This window comes from Podarcis liolepis (assembly GCF_965112155.1).
Source record: "Podarcis liolepis genome assembly, chromosome: 7".
Taxonomy (NCBI): Eukaryota; Metazoa; Chordata; class Lepidosauria; order Squamata; family Lacertidae; genus Podarcis; species Podarcis liolepis.
This window is the reverse complement of record NC_139561.1, coordinates 85,649,944-85,671,993: the sequence shown is the minus strand read 5'-3', so window position 1 is coordinate 85,671,993 and position 22,050 is coordinate 85,649,944. Positions and strand designations below refer to the sequence as shown.

The 22,050-nt window shown below is 47.7% G+C and overlaps 2 protein-coding genes across 3 annotated transcripts in view; one reads left to right on the top strand and one right to left on the bottom strand.

Moving 5' to 3' along the window:
- Nucleotides 1–1,743: 1,743 nt before the first annotated feature.
- On the bottom strand, nucleotides 1,744–9,160 carry LOC310712718 (uncharacterized protein). 2 transcript variants are annotated; one of them, XM_083516049.1, is made up of 3 exons: nucleotides 8,530–9,160; nucleotides 5,511–5,736; nucleotides 1,744–3,534 (listed from the first exon to the last, which is right to left on the bottom strand). In XM_083516049.1, exons 1-3 carry the CDS (start codon nucleotides 8,553–8,555, stop codon nucleotides 3,331–3,333), a joined length of 456 nt encoding a protein of 151 aa, XP_083372175.1. In that variant the 5' UTR covers nucleotides 8,556–9,160; the 3' UTR covers nucleotides 1,744–3,330. The 2 variants fall into 2 exon arrangements, with proteins under 2 accessions (XP_083372175.1, XP_083372176.1); XM_083516050.1 differs by having other exon boundaries at nucleotides 2,610–3,534; nucleotides 8,535–9,157.
- A 2,862-nt stretch (nucleotides 9,161–12,022) lies between these two features.
- DMAC2 (distal membrane arm assembly component 2) overlaps nucleotides 12,023–22,050 on the top strand; it is a 28,879-nt gene continuing 18,851 nt past the window's right edge. Inside the window, exons 1-2 of the mRNA XM_083515978.1 lie at nucleotides 12,023–12,149; nucleotides 16,342–16,532. Of these exons, the coding sequence (XP_083372104.1) occupies nucleotides 12,048–12,149; nucleotides 16,342–16,532 (293 nt within the window). The 5' untranslated portion in view covers nucleotides 12,023–12,047. The remainder of the gene's footprint in view (nucleotides 12,150–16,341; nucleotides 16,533–22,050) is intronic.

Below are 22,050 nucleotides of genomic sequence, written 5' to 3'. Positions count from 1 at the left end.
TGCCATCCACCCGGTCCCAAACAGATTAGACCAGCAATTGCTTAACGGGTTAGTATTCCAGACTTGTACTGGCACATAGGCTCTTTTCCGAATATCTGAGGTAATGGCACGAATTGCGCGGGGACTGACCGAGCGGGCGGCAGGGTCCGCAAGGTTCGCGGGCCAGATTAACGAGCCCAGTGGGCTGTATCCTGCCTGCGGGCCTTAGTTTGATGACCTCTGGCATAGAACAACCAGCCTCCGGTGTGTGGTTGTAGCAGAGGGCCATTGTCTCGTTGCCCGTGTCCTAACCCACACCGGGACAGGGGTTCTGCCAGTGCAAAGTCAGTATTAAGTCAGAGTCTGGGTCCTAAGCACATGTCTAGGTGACTACAGACCATTTTATGCGAAAACGGTGAGTTACCCTACTGATGTGCTCTGCAGTGCAATAATGCCACCTCCTTCAGGGCCCATCCAGTTTCCAAAAAGTTGAGAATCTCAGGGCACTCGTTCTTCCAACGACCTTCCTCCTTGCATAGGGCGCACTGGCTGCGTCCCAGTCTCCCCCCTTTTCTCCTGGGGTTCCATGTTCCCCCACATCCTCACGATCTGGGGCTCCTACTGCAATTGCTGCTGCTAACAGCCCCGCCTTTTCCTGCATCCTATTCTTCACTTGCCTCCCTCATTCCACGTCACGTACACCTCCATTGCCACATCCAACAAATGTGCTATGCCTTATTCCTGCCTCTTGTTTAAGTCGTTCTATGATACGCAGGGAGGGCATAGCTGGCAACCTTCCCTTTTTTTGTGGGAAATTCCCTTATTCCAGCGCTGCTGCCCGCTGCTATCCCGGATTGTTATATATCTCGTAGACCAGTGTTCCCCAACCTTGGGCCTCCAGCTGTTTTTCGACTACAACTCCCATCATCCCTCGCTAGCAAGACCAGTGGTCAAGGATGATGGGAATTGTAGTCCAAAAACAGCTGGAGACCCAAGGTTGGGGAACACTGCCGTAGACTATCCCTGGGACAGGTGAGGCTGCTGATCCCTTATTTTCAAGGCTGCTGTTCCCTTATTTTCAAATCTGAAAATTGACAGCTATGAAGGAGGGGCTCCTTGGCCTTCTGGCATGTTGCTGTGTGGCAGGTACCCAAGGCAAAATACACAAAGCAGTGAGAAACTTGTAGGTCAGGCCTTTTCAGAAGGCCTATAGCCATTACAGAAGGCTCGCGTCTAGGCAGCATAATTCAGTGAAAAACCTGCCAATAAAGCACTCAATATATATATAAAAAGTTTGTTAGAGAAGACCTCTCAGCCTCCAGCTCTCCCCCCCTTCTAAGGCAGAGGACCTGAGCAACAGCCCAGGCCTACCCACTTTTTTCTGGGAGATAAAGCCTGGAAATAATAATAATAATAATAATAATACAGTGGTGCCTCGCAAGACGAAAAGAATCCGTTCTGTGATTCTCTTCGTCTAGCGGTTTTTTCGTCTTGCGAAGCAAGCCCATTGACGGATTAGCGGATTAGCGCTATTAGCGGCTTTTAGCGGCTTATCTGCTGATCGGATCAGCTGATAAGCGGCTTAGCAGATTAGGAAAAAAGGGGGGGGGGAACCAGCAGGAACTCGCAAGACATTGTCGTCTTGCGAAGCAAGCCCATAGGAGATTCGTTTTGCAAAGCACCTCCAAAACGGAAAACCCTTTCGTCTAGCGAGTTTTCCGTCTTGCGAGGCATTCGTCTTGCGGGGCACCACTGTATGCAAGGAACAAGCAGGGAAAGAAAAATAAAATAAAATTCTAACTGCTAGCAAGGGAACACAGTTCTTTTCCCAATAAAATGTACCTTACACCCTCACACAGGGTCACAGTCCCACCTTCAATGCAAACACCTGGGGCTGCCCCCTGCACTCCCTCGGCCAGGCCAGGCAATAGCTGTCAACTTACAGATTTGAAAATATGGGACCAGCAGCCTCGAAAATAAGGGATCAGCAGCCAAAATAAGGGATTTTAGTCAACCAGTTAAAAGGGACCAGATAATTTTGGAGAGCAGTGCCGGTTTTTAGCCCTTCGTTTCCAGAGGTTGCTGCTCAAGACACCAGCCGATGAAACACTGCAATTAAATAACTACAAGCAGCAACCACTTTTCGCGCAAAACGAAGTCCAAGCTACGAAGATGCTGCTGCAGTTCTGTATCTTTTCTCTCGTGCTCCATCTGCAGCTCTCAGTTCCATCAGGCGGGGCGGGAGGAAGGGGGGGGGAATAGCGCCCGAAGTAAACCCGCAGATCAGACCATCTATGCTAGTCTACCACTACAAATCTATGGGAGAAGCGCTTGCAGTCCTTCCTCCACTTTCCCCCTCTATGCTTAGCCCTTGGAACACCTGTCCGCGCCTCCGCCTCCTCCTCTTCCTCCTCTCTCTAAACTGCTTTCTCTATGGTTGCCCTCGCTCTCCTCTGAAGGCTCCTCAGCAATTCATAGGCTGCCCATCTCATCTGGTTCCTTCGGCGGCACAGCCGCAGTACGGCCTAGCAGGAGCGGGCACGGCGGTGACGGGCAGAGGGGAGGCCCCAGGCAGAGACGCTCAGTTCGGCGGCCACAAGGAGGATGGTGGCGGAAGGGCCTGAGGCTCCCGGGGAGGGGCTCCCGGGGGCCAAGGCTGGTGAGAGGAGACCGGAGGGCGGCGGGTCGGGCAGCCAAGCAACACAGTTGGAGCTTCCCTCCTCCCTGGCTGGCAGGCAGGCAGGGAGGGAGAGGAGCTGCTTCCTTTGAAACCTGAGAAATTTAAGGGGCATCATCAATAAGGGACAGCAGCGGGACACGGCGCTGGGATAAGGGAACTTCCCGCCAAATAAGGGACGGTTGACAGCTATGGGCCGGGCCCATATAAAATCTAAGGCCCAAACTGAAAAACCCCCTTGCCCACAGCCTGTACAGTCTCCTCCCTCAAGGGGCTGGGCGAACTGGAATCAACAGCCGCAAAGGGATCAGAAGGCATGCTCCTATGCAAAAAAGGCAAAAAGACCAAAAGCCATTCTCCCATGCCAAGGAGAGAAAAGGATCCACAGCCATCAAAACAAAACAAAACAAAAAGGTGCAACTTGCCATGAGGCCTAAGGCGCAACTTACATAGACCGGAAGTGAGAAAACCAAAACCAAAGGTGCAACTTGATGAATACTGCCCAATGGCTGCCCCGTTGTCTCCAGAGGCAGAGTTATAAAGTCACCACTTCTAAATCTTGGGACTGAAGGTGCATTCACAGACACAGGTTGGTTGCTTGGTGACTGGGGCACCAGATCACGGTTTGCATGTGAGTAAGGATGGATCGGAGTTGGCCGCGGCTCCCCCAATTTTCAGATGGTCATTTCAAAAGCGGCTGCCGAGTGGACATTCGTGGCTGCGCTGGCGGTGTCTCGTACATGGCCTTGCTCGTCCACAAGCAGCTCCTCCCTCGAGAAAATTTCCATCTCCAGCTGCAACTCCTTCAGGTCCTGGATCTCCAACGCGAGGGTGTAGAGATGGCGGAAAAGCACCTGGTCAGCCCTCCGCAATCTCAGCTGCATGGCAAAGAAAGCAATCATTTTCGTTCTCTATCGATGTCCTGGCAATATAAGCACGACACACCATGCATTTAAAGCATTCCACCCCCACAAAGAATTATGGGAAGTGTAGTTTAAGCCTCTTGCAGAGCTGCAGGCCCCAGCACCCTGAACAAACTACAGATCCCAGGATTCTTGGGGAGGACGTTTGTCAGGGAACTGACATCAGAGGCACGGGAGAAGGAGAGGGTCTCTGATTCTGCAGGAGAAGGTCCCAGCGCTAGGGGGAGACTCAGCTGGGAAGAAGGGGAAGAGAATGAGTGTAACACCAGGGATCCAGGAGAGCAACGGGACAGGGAGGTGCAGGGGCTCCAGGACTCTTCGTTGGAAGTTAGTGAGGAGAGCCCAAGCACCCCGCTGCCCACGCCCACCCAGGAGACTCCCCGCAGTGAGAGGCGGAGACGATTGGGCGTCAAACAACTCTTATGTTGGCAACGCTTTAAGAAACGCCCACAGACAGATTCTACGAGTGACTAAGGGCAGCCACGCTGAGATGGGCTGTGCAGTCCGGAGGGTTTAACCAGGCAATCCAATGCTCAAACGGGGCAGGATTACGCACGAGTAACTCCCAACCACAACAACGTTCTTTAAATGTGCTTGCAAATGTGTGTTGTGTACATTGTCTGGAGAAGTTTTATCATGTACCCAGAAGCAACTTTAGCCCACATTGCTTAAAATTTTTGGGTCTGACAGACCCAATTTGAGTCGTGTGACTCAAAATTGGTTAAGTTTTTGTTGTCTATATTTCAACAGTCCCAAAGATTGAGAGTCAGTGGTGACCCAGACCTTGTTGCTGGTTGCGAAGGGCCCCCCATTCAAGCTTCAGGGCCCCCAAAATATAAGTCCACCACTGGCCAAGGTTCCTCACCAAGGCATGACAGTTTACACCGATCCTGGTCCGACTGCGCTGGCTGCCCATAAGTTTCCGGGCCGAATTCAAAGTGCTGGTTTTGACCTATAAATCCTTAAATGGCTCAGGACCGCGATACCTCAAAGGCTGCCTATCTCCATGCGGACCTTGGACCTTGAGATTATCCTCTGAGGCCCTTCTTCGTGTGCCTCCTGCACGAGAGGTCTGGAGGGTGGCAACACGAGAACGGGGCCTTTCCTGTGGTGGCTCCCCATTTGTGGAATCCTCTCCCCAGGGAGGCTCACGTGGCACATTCGTTACATATCCTTAGTTGCAAGGTGAAAACAATCCTCTGTAACCAGGCCTTGGGCCTTGTAACTATTTGTGGCCTTTCAGATATGTTGGGGGCGCGCGTGGATTATTGGTTTGTGTTTTGTGCTCTCCATTTATTTGGTTTTTTTGTATTTTTATGTTGTGAACCACCCTGTGACCTTCGGATGAAGGGCAGTAAAGGTAAAGATAAAGGGACCCCTGACCATTAGGTCCCGTTGTGACCCACTCTGAGGTTGCGGCGCTCATCTCACTTTACTGGCCGAGGGAGCCGGCATACAGCTTCCGGGTCATCTGGCCAGCATTACTTAGCCGCTTCTGGCGAACCAGAAACGCCATTTACCTTCCTGCCGGAGCGGTACCTATTTATCTACTTGCACTTTGACGTGCTTTTGAACTGCTAGGTTGGCAGGAGCAGGGACTGAACAGCGGGAGCTCACCCCGTCGAGAGGATTCGAACCTAGAAGTCCTAGGCTCTGTGGTTTAACCCACAACGCCACCCGCGTCTCCATGAAGGGCAGTATATACATTTAATAAACAACAACAACACAGTGTCCTCCAGATCTTGTTGGACTCCAACTCATAAGAACAGCCTGTTGAATCAGTGCCCTAGCTAGTCCACCACCTTGTTCTCAACAGTGGCGCCCCAGGTGCCAATGGGAAGCTCTTACGCAGGACCATCATGGACAATGGCCCAAGAGTTGTGGTCCAACAAGCACCTGAAGGACATCTCCCGGCTTAAAGAGGGCCTCACCATTTCACTGTGCACCCAGGCGATCTTGTTTTGGAGGCCAGGGCAGCCCCCCTCAAGCTCTTGGGCTGCTTCCTGCTGTCCTTCCCCAGGCAGAGAAAATGAAGGCAAGCTGGGCTCTCGAAAGACTTTAGGCAAGGGGGGCAAGCCTTTGAAGGGAGACTCCTCTTCGTTGCTCCAGGGCCAGCTGTCCATTGGGAGGTTCTCTGCTCCCGGTTCATGACTCTCCCTGGAAAGTGGAAAAGACCCTGGTTAGTTTCCCCTGACCAGCTCCTCTCCCTGCTGGTCTCGCAGAACCAGGAGAGACATGAAAAGGGCGGAGGAAAAGTTAGCATCATGCTGGCGCAGTCTCTGAAGAAACACCATGCTTCATCTGCAGCAGCGCAAGCAGACGCCTTGTTCTGCCCCAGCTGCAACAAAACATGTCTCTCCCGCATCGGTCTCTACAGCCACAGCAGGCGCTGCAACTGTCCAACAGCTTGACCTCACCCTCCATGGCGCACTATTCCATGGTCTCCTGTGACAGACAGATGCCAGCAACCAACAAGCTTAAATCCGTAGGTCCTTTCTTTGTAAGATAAAAAGCTCCAACCAGAACAGGAGGCAGAAAAACTAAATAATAATAATAATAATAATTTATACCCTGTCCTCCCCAGCCAAGACCTGGCTCAGGGCAGCTAACACCAGATATAAAAACAATTGATTGAAATACAACTTAAAAAACAAGATTAAAATACAGCATTAAAATTCAGCCTCATTTCAGCAGAAACTCAAAAAAAAATAAAAAAATTGGGGGATGAAAATGTCAAGTCTTCACCAAGGCTAACTATTCAGACTGGTCCTACGTGGGCCAGAAAAAAGCTAGGGAAGTCCCCAAATAGGAGTTCCATCACAGAAGGAGAAAGGAAAAAGGAAAGAGGGGAAGGGGATCAAGTTGATTCCAAGCCAAAGGCCAGGCGGAACAACTCTGTCTTACAGGCCCTGCAGAAAGAAATCAGATCCTGCAGGGTCCTGGTCTCATGGGACAGAGTGTTCCACCAAGCTGGAGCCAGTGTTGAAAAGGCCCTGGCTCTGGTTGAGGCTAATCTGACTTCCTTAGGGCCCGGGACCTCTAGGGTGTTGCTATTTATGGACCTTAAGGTCTTCCATGGGGCATACTGGGAGAGGCTGTCCCATAAGTACGAGGGTCCTAGGCCGTGAAGGGCTTTAAAGGTCAAAGCCAGCACCTTAAATCTGACCCTGTACTCCACCGGGAGCCAGTGCAGCTGGAAAAGCACTGGGTGAATATGCTCCCATGGCAGAAACCCCGTGAGGAGCCTCGCTGCAGCATTCTGCACCCACTGGAGTTTCTGGGTCAGCTTCCAGGGCAGCCCCGCGTAGAGCGAATTACAGTAGTCAAGCTTGGAGGTGACCGTCGCATGGATCACTGTGGCCAGGTAGGGGCGGGAAAGGTAAGGGACCAACTGCTTGATGCGGCAAAGGTGGAAAAATGCATAGTTCCAGTTCCCTCCAGGACTTAACGAAGTAGTCCCAACAGCGTGGCACCAGATACTTGCTCCAAACGTCTGCCTGGATTTCTGAGCCGCAAAATGCAAACAAACAACAACAAACAACAGCTGTGTGTCTTCCAAACTTTTGTTGGTCAGCAACAGAGGCCATTGGTGCTCATAGACCTGGCATGTGGATGCCCCATACAAACTGGGAGAGTGAAGCATAACAATTCCACACTAAAGTTGTGCCTTTCCTCAGGCACCCTGGATTCCCAAGACTATTTTCAAGCTATAATTCTAAGGCAGTGTTTCCCAACCGGTGTTCCGCGGCACACTAGTGTGCCGCGAGACGTTGCCTGGTGTGCCGTGGGAGGGAGGCGGGCGAGTCGGGCGGCGAGAGGCGGGGCGGCGGCGGCGAGGAGAGGCCGCCCAGCGCGGGGCTCTCGCCGTCTGCCTGCCTGCCTGCCTGCGTGGCGTTGACGTCACGGGGCTGTAACGTGCCCCACATAGGCACACGCGGGGCGGCGAGCGAGCTCCCTCCCACATCCCATCGCCGCTCGCTTCGGCCGGCCTACTGGGCTGTCGCAGGCGGAAGGCCTGCGCATGCGTGAGGTTTTCGCGCCTTCGGGATTCCCTTCACGCCTTCCTCCTCCCGGGTCCTTGAGAGCGCGGGAAGCGGCAGCGTGAGACCGGCGTTGAGCCTGGTAGGTATTGCGCTTGCCAAGGCAGTCATTTGGGAAATGAAAACTTGCAAAGCAAGCAACCAGTTCAATCTGAAGTACGTGTATGCTTAATATCCTGTATCTGAAACCTCTTCTGCCCCCTCCCCCACACTTGGTGCCATTTTCATCTACACATGCAGCAGAGTAAGTTGACCCAGAATAGTACCAATTCAGATGGCAGATGGGAGAATGACAGTGCTGAATGCTTTCCCATGTAGAACAGTCCCTGCAAATAAAAACCTAGCATATTTGGAAGAGGGATGCTAGCCTAACCATTACCTTCTATGCTGTTACTATTTTTTTATTTTTTTTTACATAAGTAAAAAGTGACCTTTCCCCATCTGGCATGGTGGTGTGCCTCGAGATTTTTTTCATGAAACAAGTGTGCCTTTGCCCAAAAAAGGTTGGGAAACACTGTTCTAAGGCACTGGAGGCTCATTCAATCAGGTGAATGGGGTACTGCCTCACCAACCTCAGTTGGCCCTCAGCCAGACCCCAACCTTCCTACCTTCTTTATTACAATCTTTAGTCTCAGTGTTGCCCCTTGTAGAATTCAGCTGCAAGCCAGGGACCAAAAGTAGAATGAGTTGGTTCTGCCTGTTGTTGTCTCTGGCGCCACCTGCTGTTGACCTCCCTGCCTTTCACCCTGTCAGTCCAAATGGACATCAACCTGCTACAGCCTAAGGGTTCTTCAATCTATGGGAAATGAAACAGTTAAAACTATGTCAGGTAAGTCAGCTGCCTGTTCTACAGGTCTACTTGTTTGCCAACTGGGGTTGGCCGTTCTAACTTGTCCCATCGTTCACTCACCTTACCAGCCTCAGGTCGGCCTTCATCCTGGTGCCCCTTAGAGGGAGGTCTTCAAAGGGAGATGTAAAAAATAATAATCTTGATGGTAGAATGGCAGAAGATGCCTTCAAGGTAGACAGGAAGCTGCCTAGGAGTGGCGGGGGAAGCTTGAAGGTGCTGGGTGAATTCCGGCTGATGCGTTGACGCAAAAGGAATGTGACTAGCTAGTTCTGCTTCTGATTATTCCTCAAGACCCCTCCGTCTCCTCAGCTCTGGGAAAATATGCAAAGCGTGATCAGGTGAGTGTGACACCTGTGCAGGTAAACATAGGGACTTGAAAGCCCCCAACCCATTAACTCCTTTCTTAAGTGGTTCGGGGGATCTTTGAAGCTCTTTATCTCCTTGCATTCCACAGCAGTATTTGACACCAGAAATGCCACCCGAAAAGAGAGAGAAGAGAGGCTTGGAAGAAACACGCCCAGCTCTCCAAGTGGCCAGCCGGGCTGTCAGTGCAAAGTCCGGGGTGCAGCTGGTGACGGAGCCTATTCATACGCCCTTGTTTTCTCTTTCTGCCCCACAAGGAACAGAAAGTCCTGTCAGGGCACTAGGCGGTGAGAGCGCAGGACACGCCCTCACAACCCAGAACACACAGATACTGTACACAACAGACAGGAGAAGGAAGTAACACACCATCACACATCATTAACTGAAAGCAATTCCCTGCCACAGGATGTGATGATGCCAGAGGGCTAGATAGAGATGTTTGCTTTTAAGGTCAAGGTAGACTCAGAGGGCGTGAGTCGACTGTTAGTCATTGCATGATGGAGTGCTCCCATTCTCTCTCTTTTTTTATAATATTTTATTAGGTTTTATCAATAAGGAGATTCAAAAGAATACAGAAACAGAAAAATACAAAGTTACAAAATACAAAAATACAAACATTAAACACAAAAAAGACAAGAAAAACGGGGAAAAAGAAGCACATAAAAAAAGAAAACAAAACTCCCTCTTTTTAAATTTCTCTTTAGTTAACTTATTTTCCTGACTTCCTCACGCCTCCCTATTTTGTATCCCTTTTTAAAAAATTTAGTTCAGCAAATTCATATCCAATTTAACTTATCTATTATCAATCCCATCTTACATTTTACCTTGGTGCTAGAACCCCATCAGATCATTTGAACGTCATCAGCATTCAAAAATTTTACAATACTTCTGTAAATAAATTTTAAATTTCCTCCAATCTTCCTCCACGAGCTCTTCTCCCTGATCTCGAATTCTGCCAGGAGTGGTCCCATTCTCTCCCCACCAAAACACCCACATTCACAGCACACAATTAAAGCACTATGATACCGCTTTAAACTGCCATGGCTTCCCCAAAGGATCCTGGGATCCGTCATTTGCTGAGAGTTGTTAGGAGAGAGCCGCCACCCAATTCTCCTCTGAGTTCCCTCTGAAGAGGGGTTGGTTGTTAAACCACTCTAGGAACAGGGGAATAATTGTAGCTCTCCTAACAACTCTCAGCACCCCTTAACAAACTACAACAAACTCCCAGGATTTTTTTGAGGGAAGCCATGACTCTTTGAAATTACGTCACAGTGCTTTTTAATGGCATGACTGTGCCCACAGTAAGAGTGGCTGAAATAATGATCTCTTCCCCTCCCCTTAATTTTTATATATATATATAAATTATGCGAACCTCCGCGGGTTCTCTTAAGTCTGCAGAAACCACTTGCGCCTCTCTGTTGCAGTTATTTAAGTATAAGCATCTGAAAGATTTGTTAAGATTAGTATTAGTATACAGGTAAATATGCCATACATTTAGAGCAGTTAACATATTACAGTGGTACCTCAGGTTAAGTATTTAATTCATTCCGGAGGTCCGTTCTTAACCTGAAAATGTTCTTAACCTGAAGCACCACTTTAGCTAATGGGGCCCCCTGCTGCCGCCGCGCTGCTGAAGCACGATTTCTGTTCTCATCCTGAAGCAAAGTTCTTAACCTGAAGCACTATTTCTGGGTTAGCGGAGTCTGTAACCTGAAGCGTATGTAACCTGAAGTGTATGTAACCCGAGGTACCACTGTACTTTAAACAACCATGGCTCCCCTCCAGGAAAACCTGGGAACTGTCGTTTGTTATGGGTGCTGAGATTTGTTAGGAAAGCTACAATTTCCAGAGCTCCCTGTAGAGACGGATTAATTCATAAACGACTGATAATTGTAGCTCTGTGAGGGGGTAAGTAGAGTCTCCTGACAACTCAGCAGCCATAACAGTTCCCATGATTCTTTCAGAGAAGCCATCACAGTGCTCTGAATGTGCTGCTGTCTCTCAGAACAGATGCTGGAAAATGACACGTAAGGGCAGGTGGTCTCCTCTTTGCACAACCTACTTGCAAGCTTCCCAGAGATATCAGCCTACTGCTTTTGAAAGCAAATGATGGATGCTCTCCTTTGGAGCCCAAGGAAGTATTAAGGAAAAGTTATTCTTAAGACAGTAGCTGGGCAAGGAAATGGTGGGGATGGTACATATAGAATAAGTAGAGAAGAAGAAGAACATATGTTTAGAGAAGACTGGAAAATGTTTATTGAATATACGGTGGAAGATTGTGTGCACTTGAAAACGTTGGCAGCATTAAGATAAATTCAACAGTGTAAAAAAGTTTTAATGGATGGAATAACGGAATACTGAATGGCTTATCTTTTGTAAAATATGCAGGAATTTAAGATGTGCAAAATGAACTATGGAAAGAGAAGGGAAGTCATTGATATTTCAAGGATGTTTAAATGAGCATTCTAAATTGTAAAGCAGAAAAATTAATGATAGATAGATAGAGGAAATGGTGGGGATGGTAATAGTATTTCTCACTCTGACCTGGAGGAACCAGAAACTCAGTGCAGGTTTTGCTTGTGAGCATGTGCTGAATGCCTTCCTTTTATTACACCAACTTGCACCCACCCACACAGTGCCTCTGATCACATGCAGAGTGCTTCAAAGAGGCACTTTTAAAACAATCTTTGTTAACAACAATCCCTTTGGACATTCGCAGACATTTCCAAAACCTCATTCTTTATTTAAATCACCACGATCTTGCAGAAATTAGATAAATCAATGTCGAAAACGACATATGTATTTTTGGTTTTATGGAAGCCGCCCAGAGTGGCTGAGGAGGCCCAGCCAGATGGGCGGGGTATAAATAATAATAATAATAATAATAATAATAATAATAATAATAATAATAATAATTTTCAGCCTGGTTTCAATCTTCCTGTCGTGGCACCTGGTCAAAAGAATGAAATCCTGGCTAAGCCAGTAAAACCTTGTCTTGCTGTCAACCAGGGAAGGAGCCTTTAACATGCTCAAATGAATTTTATCTGATAGCACCACATCGATTTGGACAGGTCTTGCCCTCTTTCCTTAAAAGGAGCTCGTCTCCTCCGCCTTGAGAACAAATAGAGTAAATACATATCCAGTTCCACGTAAGGGCAAGAAATCGGCAGGAGACTTCATTTGCCGCCTTTGAGCATGCCCAGAATACAGGGCGCATGCTCAGTAGCATTGGAACGAGCCTAGACGGCATTCCGCCCTCCTTCAAGTGCCCGTACCGAATGTCACATGACTTGTCCAAGATGGCTGCGCCCATGTTGGTAAGTGACCTGGTGGAGGTGCATGGTTTTTTCCCCCTTGGCAATCTTGTCTTGGCCATGTTAGCAACGGAGCTGGGAGGACCGGGGGTGGGGAGTCGGAAGCGAGGAAGTGTTTACTTTCACATGGCCGGTATGGAGAAGAGAATGTGCTGTTGTTGCTGCTTTCCATGTGGCTGCTGGGGAAATGGATGTTTCCCCTCCCCCCCAGGCTAATCTCTGCTCTGTCCTTTTCTACGGGCTCTTCGCCCGCGCCGTTAGCAGCAACTTGGCAGACAGAAATTAAGCAAGGGGCGCTTATTCCTACTGTTGAATTTCTCCGCAAGCAAAGGTTCCATTTGGAGGAGTTTATCAGCAGCAAGACTTAAAAAAGTGGGAACCGGCAACGCCCCTTGCATCTCCTGGGGGAAGATGATGAGTGCTCGTAGCTACTTTGGTTACCATGGTTGCCAACTTCTTATGATACCAGAGCTGCTGTTCTTTAACAGCTGTGACGAAAGAGATAATTTAGTAGCTGGAAACTTGCCCCATTACTGCATCTCTCTGCTGGGGATAGTTTCACCTGTAGCATTTTTGCCTGCCTTGATAGGAAGATGTCAGCAGCACATTCTCCCATCCCAGCATCTCATATAATAGAGAAATGTGTATTGGTTTCTGAGTAGCCAAGTTTATAAGTGTCTAGTCTTTATTTTGTTTTGGCTAAACTGAAACACCTACAGCTCCTTGGGTTTGCACTTGTTTTCATTACAGTGGTACCTTGGGTTACAGATGCTTCAGGTTACACACGCTTCAGGTTACAGACTCTGCTAACCCAGAAATAGTACCTCGAGTTAAGAACTTTGCTTCAGGATGAGAACAGAAATCGCGTGGTAGCAGCGGGAGCACCTTAGCTAAAGTGGTACCTCAGGCTAAGAACAGTTTCAGGTTAAGAACGGACCTCTGGAACGAATTAAGTTCTTAACCCGAGGTACCACTGTAATGTGGATTCCAAAAACAGTGTTTGCTGTGTTACCAGCTGGTGGTGCTATACATCAACGAAAGATGCTGCTTCTGTGTTTTGACTATTCTATTCTGTACAGCATTTGTAATATGTAATTTTATAATGTTGGGTTGCTGTTTCTGCCTGGCAGGGCTCTTGTGCTGTTAGCAACTGCATGACAGACAGAAAATGTGTAGAAGGAGTTTTTGCCTTCTCTGTTGTCTCCTTGCCAGGAAACCAATTACCTGCTGGATTTCTGACCTTACCCAGGGTTGTGCACTAATTAAAAGGGTTTACAGCTCAATCCTGGCTATGTCTACTCCAGTGTAAACCCTGCTGAATTTAGTGGGGCGTGCTCCCAGGAAAGCACGGTTAGGATTGCAGCCTAATCCCATTTAGCTGAGAGTAAGCCCAGTAGATGGAACGCGGGTGGCGCTGTGGGTTAAACCACAGAGCCTAGGACTTGCCGATCAGAAGGTCGGCGGTTCGAATCCCCACGACGGGGTGAGCTTCCGTTGCTCGGTCCCTACTCCTGCCAACCTAGCAGTTCGAAAGCATGTCAAAGTGCAAGTAGATAAATAGGTACCGCTCCGGCGGGAAGGTAAACGGCATTTCCGTGCGCTGCTCTGGTTTGCCAGAAGCGGCTCAGTCATGCTGGCCACATGACCTGCAAGCTGTCTGTGGACAAATGCCGGCTCCCTTGGCCTATAGAGCAAGATGAGCGTGCAACCTCAGAGTCGGTCACGACTGGACCTAATGGTCAGGGGTCCCTTTACCTTTAAGCCCGGTAGAATTTAATGGAGCTTGCATCTGAGTAGACAGTGTTAAGCTTGTTCTGCTAATCCTCTACGTGTAATTAATGGGTTAAATTAAAATATTTCTGCCTCTAATGGCAAACTCAGGTAGTAAGTGCCAACAGAAGCGGAGCCAAAACAAAACTTAGGTGCATGGTTGGTTGTAAGTTTTGTGTGCATGTTCCTGCCCATTCTCCATCTTTTGAGTTCACACGAAATGTCTGAAGAGGGCTATAGCGGATTGTTGTGAAGTGAGTTCATGAGGGGAGATGTGAACAGGAGACTTCCCTTGCTCACTGTGCAAAGTTCCAGCGGGGAGAGCAGCACAGCAGCACAGCAGAGGTCTCACCTCTGCAAATATCCAGAGGAATCTGGTTGCTTGCTGTTAAAAATAGAACATTAACCTAGATCAGGCACCCCCAACCTGCGGCCCTCCAGATGTTTTGGCCTACAACTCCCATGATCCCTTGCTAACAGGACCAATGGTCAGGGATGATGGGAACTGTAGTCCAAAACATCTGGAAGGCCGAAGGTTGGGGATGCCTGACCTAGATGGACTACACGTTCCGATCCAGTTGGGTTTCTCTTTTGTTCTTATGGCTGCACAGGAAGAAAGTACGAGAGGTAACTCTGAAACTGCTGCTGTGCCATTTCCCTCCCGTGATTCATAGGGCAACATCCTAATTGCTTAACTAGTCTGGGATTTTTTTGAAGCGGATGCATCCAGCCTTGCTGCGGTGCCAGAGGGCAACTTGTAAACTGGATTTTTCTTTTCCCTGACTTGTGATTGATTTGGTTGTCAGCTAGACAGGCTGGGAAGAAATGTGGTTTGTTGGTTTCCCTCTTTAACATTTCCTTTCCTGTTTCTCTGCTTGAGAGCAATTGAGCCCTTAATACATCTGTTTGGCACCTTGGATTGCGGATGGGATTGCCAATTCCTTCCTGGGTTTTGTCTCTTATGAGCAGCGTGTTGTCTGCAGACATTAGCGGATGGGTATGTTCACTTGCCACAAAGTTCTTTTTCTAGCCTGGCCGGTTTAGCAACCCTAGTTTGACAGATCTGGATGTAAGAGCTCCAGATCTGAATCAATATGGTGAAACAATATGGGCTCACCAGGAGGACCAACGGTTGGTTGTGCATATAAAATGGGAATTGTGGCATATTTCTGTGGGTGGGTGTAGAAGGCGGCAAAGAAAGGATAAGAGAGAGAGAGAGAGAGAGAGAGAGAGAGAGAGAGGACAGCAGATCTAAATAGACTGGAGACCAGCACAAGAGCCCTGCTGGATCAGACCAAGATATTTATTTATTTAGACATACATACATACATACATACATACATACCCTTCCTTTACCCCCGATGGGACTCAAGGCAGCTTACATATAAAAATAAGAACCACTAAAACATAAGTGGAAAAAACCCACTCATTAAAAAACAGTTGAACATTGATAGAAGTAAGCGTAAATACATATATGTAATCTCCTGCAGCCAACCTTGGTTTTCGGTTTCAGGAGTCAAACGAACTTCCGGAACAGATTAAGTTCGAGAACCAAGATTCCACTGTACATGGTTAAAAAAGTATGGAAGAGGCTCTCCAGATGTTGTGACTCCAGCTCCTATCAGCCCCAGCCAACGTGAGCAATGGCCAGGGATGATGGCAGTAGGGCTGGGTGAGAGATCATACCAAAGCAGCTTGAAGTCCATATTGTGATATCTGTTTCATAATATCTGACCTGGTGATATAGAGAGAATCATGGTGTGTGTGTGTGTGTGTGCGTGCGCACGCATGCGCTATGCAAAAATCACAATGCGGGGAAACCTTATTTCAGACTTTGTGATATATCAGTACAGTGGTACCTTGGGTTAAGTACTTAATTCGTTCCGGAGGTCTGTTCTTAACCTGAAACTGTTCTTAACCTGAAGCACCACTTTAGCTAATGGGGCCTCCTGCTGCTGCTGCGCCACCGGAGCACGATTTCTGTTCTCATCCTGAAGCAAAGTTCTTAACCCGAGGTATTATTTCTGGGTTAGCAGAGTCTGTAACCTGAAGCGTATGTAACCTGAGATACCACTGTATATCGCAATGTTTAGCTGGTGATATATTGCGTTGTTGAAAACCACGTATCGCCCAGCCCTAGATAGGAATTAGACCCCACCAGCATATATAGAGCAGAATATATAAGTGCTAAAAATTATGCGGGAGAGTTATATTGCAGAATGAGTTAACAAGCGGCTGGACCTGGAAAAGTGGAAGAACGGTGGCTTAAAAAGGATTTATTGTGTTAATGTGGGAAATGGTCACCTCCCATTGGAGATGTAAGAAGGAATGACACAAGGAAACTGCAATATTTCGGCAAAATGTGTCTTCCTTTCCAAATAACTCTCTCTCCCCCACCACTACCCCTGTTTTGTTCTTTTTCCAGTTCCAGCACAGCAGAGGCTTTGTCTCATTATGCTACACTAGCCTCCGGTATAGGAGCAAATCAACTCTCCCCACTCCAGGTCCCGTGAAAAGCAAGTTTCTCCAGTACCTCTGCGACCGCTTCTATGACATCGAAACCATTGTAGACTTTGGCAAGAGGCTAAGGCTATGGAACGCACAAAGGAAAAACAGGTATATGCCCCTGCCTCGTGTTTTTCAGGAATGTTTCTGTTGGGAATCTGAGGTGAGAAACCCACGTGGCAGAAGCTGCCCCCAGTTCCAGTCACTACACAGAGGCAGCTTAAGGTCCAAGACAGTTTACAGCTGCAGAAGATAAGGCTTCAGTAATACAGTTCTGATGTATATGTACAGTTTGTAGGCTTTGCAAATACAGATACAGGCAACTCCCCACTTACGCACATTCAAGGTATGCCCCATGGAGGACCTTAAGGTCCATAAATAGCAACACCCTAGTGGTCCCGGGCCCTAAGGAAGTCAGATTAGCCTCAACCAGAACCAGGGCCTTTTCAACACTGGCCCTGGCCTGGTGGAACGCTCTGCCTCATGAGACCAGGGCCCTGCGGGATCTGATTTCTTTCCGCAGGGCCTGTAAGACAGAGTTGTTCCGCCTGGCCTTTGGCTTGGAATCAATTTGATTCCCCGTCTTTCTTTTTTTCTTTCTCCTCCTGTGATGAGGCTGTGTTTTAATGTTGTATTTAACCTTGTTTTTAAGTTCAATCAATCAATCAATTTCTTTATTCGACCGATAGTCAGAATTAAAACATTACACAATAATTATAAACTATAACATCATAGGAGGTACATAAGTAAGGTAGGGCCACAGTACTAGACCTCTCACAGATAACCCACATCAAGGCATTCAGTTATACGTTTCCGACACTTGAGTGCCAGGAAAAGAAATTTAGCCACTGACAAGGTTGTTTTCCCAGAAGACTTATTTAGCAGATATGCTGTCTGCTTTCCTCTTTGTCGGGAACTGAGCTGGGTTAAGTATGGAGTTATAAGATACTGTCTTAAATCGTTGTAGCTGGGACAGCTCAATAAAATGTGCTCTGTGGATTCTACCTCACCCAATGCACAGTGGCATAATCTCTGGTCATATGGGACTCCTCCATATCTTCCCTTCAGGACCGCCGAGTCAAGAACATTCAGCCTAGCCGCAGTAAATAGTCTGCGGTATTCCACGTAGTGGATATCCGCCAGGTAGCGAGCTGGAGCAGCCCGATACAACTGCTCCCCCAGAAACAACCCAGGTTTCACACGGGCTATGTCCTCCTGTCTGGCAATATCCCTTAATCTTTGCGCGATCACCGCCTTTGCGTGGCTATACGTCATGGACTCTATATAAAGGGAGGACAACCCGCACTTCTGCACTTCCTCCACTATCTCCCCTTCCCATGGAGATTTAAAGTTATCCCTCAGAATCAAGGGGGCCAAACCCACCGGTCTGAAACAGAGCTTGAGCCATAGCCATAGCTTCGCTTTCAGGGCCACATACCTAAAGGCTTGGCAACCGGTTTCCAATCTCATGATCGCGCCTGCCACCGAGGGGGGGATCCTGAGTATGGCCCTGAGGAATTGGGTTTGGATAGATTCCAATTTTTCAAAATCCCTACGTGAGCCCAAGGCAATGCCCACCAGCAGAAGAGGGAGGACTTTCATTTTAAAGAGACGTAAGGCAACATTGACAGTTTGTGCCTGTTTCTTGGAGTACAGGGTTCTAATCATCAGGGCTGCTTTGGATGCGTTCGAGGCTATGTATTCTCTGTGCGCCAGGAAGGACCTATTTGATCTTACAACCTGACCCAGGTACTTGAAGCAACTGACCTGCTCTAAAGGAATACCATTAATTGACCATAAATTAGGTTTCGGTCGAGCAGCAAAGACCATTATTTTGGTCTTGGCATAATTTAATTGGAGCTCGTGTTGGGTCTCATATTCATGAAGAGCTCGAAGCATCCTCCTTAATCCGATGGGGGAGGTAGCTAATAGGGCGGCATCGTCCGCATACAGTAGGACATTTAAGGCTCGTCCTGCCAGTTTTGGTGGATGGAAATCAGCATTTGCCATGTGCACCACTAGCGAATTAATATAGAAGTTAAACAGAGCAGGGGCAAGCAAACAGCCCTGTCTTACCCCCCTAGTGGTGGCAACCGGATTGGAGACTAGCCCCTTACTATCTATCCTAATCCTCAAGAGGGTATTTGTATGCAAATTAATAATCAGCAAGAGAAGGCGGCGGTCGATAGATGTCGCTGCCAATTTTGTCCATAGCTGGTTCCTGGGAATTAGATCAAAGGCCTGCTTAAAGTCTATAAAGGCGACGTGGAGGGCTTTTAGGCCATTGCCAGCGTACTTGGTGGCCAAGTGATTTAGGATTAAGATTTGGTCTGTTGTTGATCTTCCGGGGCGGAAACCCGCCTGTTCCTCTGCGATGATATTGTTGCTTTCCATCCAGGTTGTTAATTTGTTAAGTAGAAATTTTGAATAGATCTTCCCGATAACATTTAGCAGGCTAATTGGTCTAAAATTGGCCGGGTCTGTGCGCGGCCCTTTCTTGTGAATTAACACAATCAGTGCAGAGTTCCAGCTTGGAGGAAATTGTGCTGTTTTGTTTATATAAGTAAAAAGAGCTGCTAGGGGTGGACACCACCAATCCTTATTGGCTTTAATAACATCTATGGAAATAAGATCGTCTCCGGGTGCCTTGCCCGCCTCAAATTGGCCTATAAGTGCTTCCACTTCAGAGCAGGTAACAGGATCCCACTCTGGCAAGGGGGCCAAATCTAACCTTCCTCCGCTGGCTGCGTGAGCTGCATATAAAACGGAGAAGAAGCTTTCCCAGGTGTCAGCTGAAATTTGGGGTTCTATCATTGACAACGGTCTACCCAGGTATCTGGAAATTTGGTGCCAAAAGGAGGAGGGATTTCTATTTTCTGCAGCTTTTAGAAGGTTCTTCCAATCATTTCTTTCTGCCGCACGCTTCTTTTCCTTTAATAGTGCTTTATACCTTCTCTTGAGGTTCATAAGGTGACTGCTAGGTGCGGAGTCATTTGATGCCCTATATGCCAAGAATTCATTATATAGGTTGTTCTTGAAGTGCCTACATTCCTCGTCAAACCACTTTTTATGAGAGAAATGGTTACTATTCATTACCGGGGTCTTAGCCAACGAAGGTTTTAGCAGTTCTACTAAATTGTCATATATTGGCAGTGGCTCAACTGCCTGGATAAGGGAGTCCCTTGTCTCTTGCAGTTGGTCAGACCAAAGGAGTTCATTTATCCGTTGAGCCATATTGTCGGTCCATTTTAAGGCAGTGGGCCTCATCTGAAGCTGGTTATTTGTAATAGGCACACAGGAATAGGTAGCCAATTCTCCATCCAGGGTCAGAGAAAGTTCTAATGGAAAATGGTCACTTTCCAGCCTCGTTACCACCCTAAAGTTGGAAATTTTGGGAATTAGGTCTACTGATGTCCAGATAAAGTCTATGGTAGAGGCTCGGGAGCCTGACCAGAAAGTAAATTCGGCAGGGTAATCAGAACTGAGAGCTCCGTTTAAAAGGTGAAAATTAAGAGCCATCAAAGTTTGTCTACATTTAAAACCTGCATATGTAGCAACACTGTCTTTAAAATTCCTGGGTAAAAGGTCTGAGGTTAAAATGGGTAGTGAGGGATATTTATTATATTTAGCAAATAATGATTTATCAGAGTGAGACAATCGGCCATTGAAATCTCCTACAACTAGGAAGGTGGCTTCAGGATATTTCTCTAGGAGAGTTTCAAGAATCTGTTGAATTTCCCTCCATCTTTGGTCCACCAGGTTTTTCTTATAGATTGGGTGCAAATAAACATTAATCACCACAAACTCTTCCTCCGCTGTTTGTAGCTTTACACCCAGCATGGATGACGACTGGATGTCGATTTGTTCCACCTGCAGGTTTAAGGCCAAAGAAACTAGGGTAGCCAACCCACCTTGTGGTCTGCCAGGTGATAGTAAATTCTGTTGTGCATTCAGGTAGAAGCCCTTATACCGTGATAGGGAGAAGCCCTCACAAGCCCAGGTCTCTTGCAGCAAAAGAATATGACTGCCTTTTATGTAGGCGACAAAGGATGGATCCATCAGCTTAGGTTTAATGCCAGCTACATTCCAGGATAAGAAAGTAAGTAATCTCCTGGTCACCCCTTCGAGTCATGCTGGGCCTTGCGGAACCAGCACGGCAGAATCCACCTGGGAATGCATGCGGCGAGGGGGGACAATAGGCTGGAAGAAGGAAGTAATTGTAGCTTGCTTACCAGGCAATTTCCGAGCACCACTTACCGCAGCAGCAGCCATGGATTGAGGCTTAATTATTGGTAGCTGCAGGGATGGATTCTGGTGCACGGGGGTATCACTTAACGACAGGTCCATAGACTCTACATTTAAAGTATGCTCTAAGATTGAGGGGGGTGGGCCTTTTGGATCTGCAGATGCTGTAGGGAACATGCAGTGTAAGGCAGGTGGATGGCATCCTTTTCGGTTTGCCTCCAAAAGAGCATCCAGTCTTGCCACAGCTTCCGAGTTTGACCAGAGGGTTGTCGAATCTTCCACTGTATCCTGCCCGGACTTGACATCCCGAGGCCGTGCACAGCCAGGTTGCAGATCAAAGGTCGTTAAAGCAGGTACCACTTGGGCTTGTGTAGACTGATCTACAATTGGTGAGGAATTCATCTTATTTACATGAGCATGATCTTCTGAGTTACGGAGACAGAGTAGCAACTCGTCCAATCTGTCCGTTATCTCTGTTCGCTCCAGTTTTGGCAATTGGGAGAAGGATAGAAGTAACTCACGCTCCGTAGAATTCTCCAAATGTATAGCCTTTGTCAGTGGAGGCAGGGGGGCGTCAATCCAGCTGATTAGATCTGCGGCCAGGGGAGTTGGGGTCGTGGCAATTGGCGGACCCTCAGACTTATCTGCTTTCTTTTTGAACAAGCAGTTTGGTAAGAGGGCGCAGATCTTGGTATTGGTAAAGACTCTTGTAGCAAGAATTCCATAGTTAATTAGAAGGCTTCTTGAGGACATAATAAGTGCAGGGAGCTTTTTAGTTTTAAAGGAGAGCAGCACTCTCTGCCTCTGAGGTCTGCTGCTAATATGATCAATATGCTTCAGGTCGATAGAGCTAGGGGTTACCCTCAGAAGCTCCGCTAGGTGTCTCCTTATATCACTCTTATAATGCCAGTTTATCACCTTGCCTCTAAAGGGGCAAACCGTTAGGCAGATTTTGGTAGCTTGCAGCAGCAGTTTGTGAGGAGGTGCAGAGTGTTGTTCCTTCTTATTTTGCTCACCTTGCTCACTTTTCTGATTGCCAGCAGCTTGAGGAGTTATACAGGAGGTATGAGGTAAAACGGGTGCTCTGGGCATTTGTAAGGGCTTCATCTCAGGTGGTACATCAGGGGAACTGTCTTTACCTGTTAGGGATACAAGCGAGATAATCTTCTCCAAGGATCCTCGGATGTCTTTTATGTATTTAAAGATATAGTCCACTGTTCTAGCAACCAGGTCTAAAGTAGTTGAGTGTTCAAATAGTATCTCGTCAATGCAGCTTTCACGGGCTCTAGTGCAAACATTCGAGTGGATGCCAGTATTATTGTTGCTTGAAGGTTTAGTAGGCAGGTTATCAAAAGGTTCTTTCACACTGGGTTCCTCGTCATTC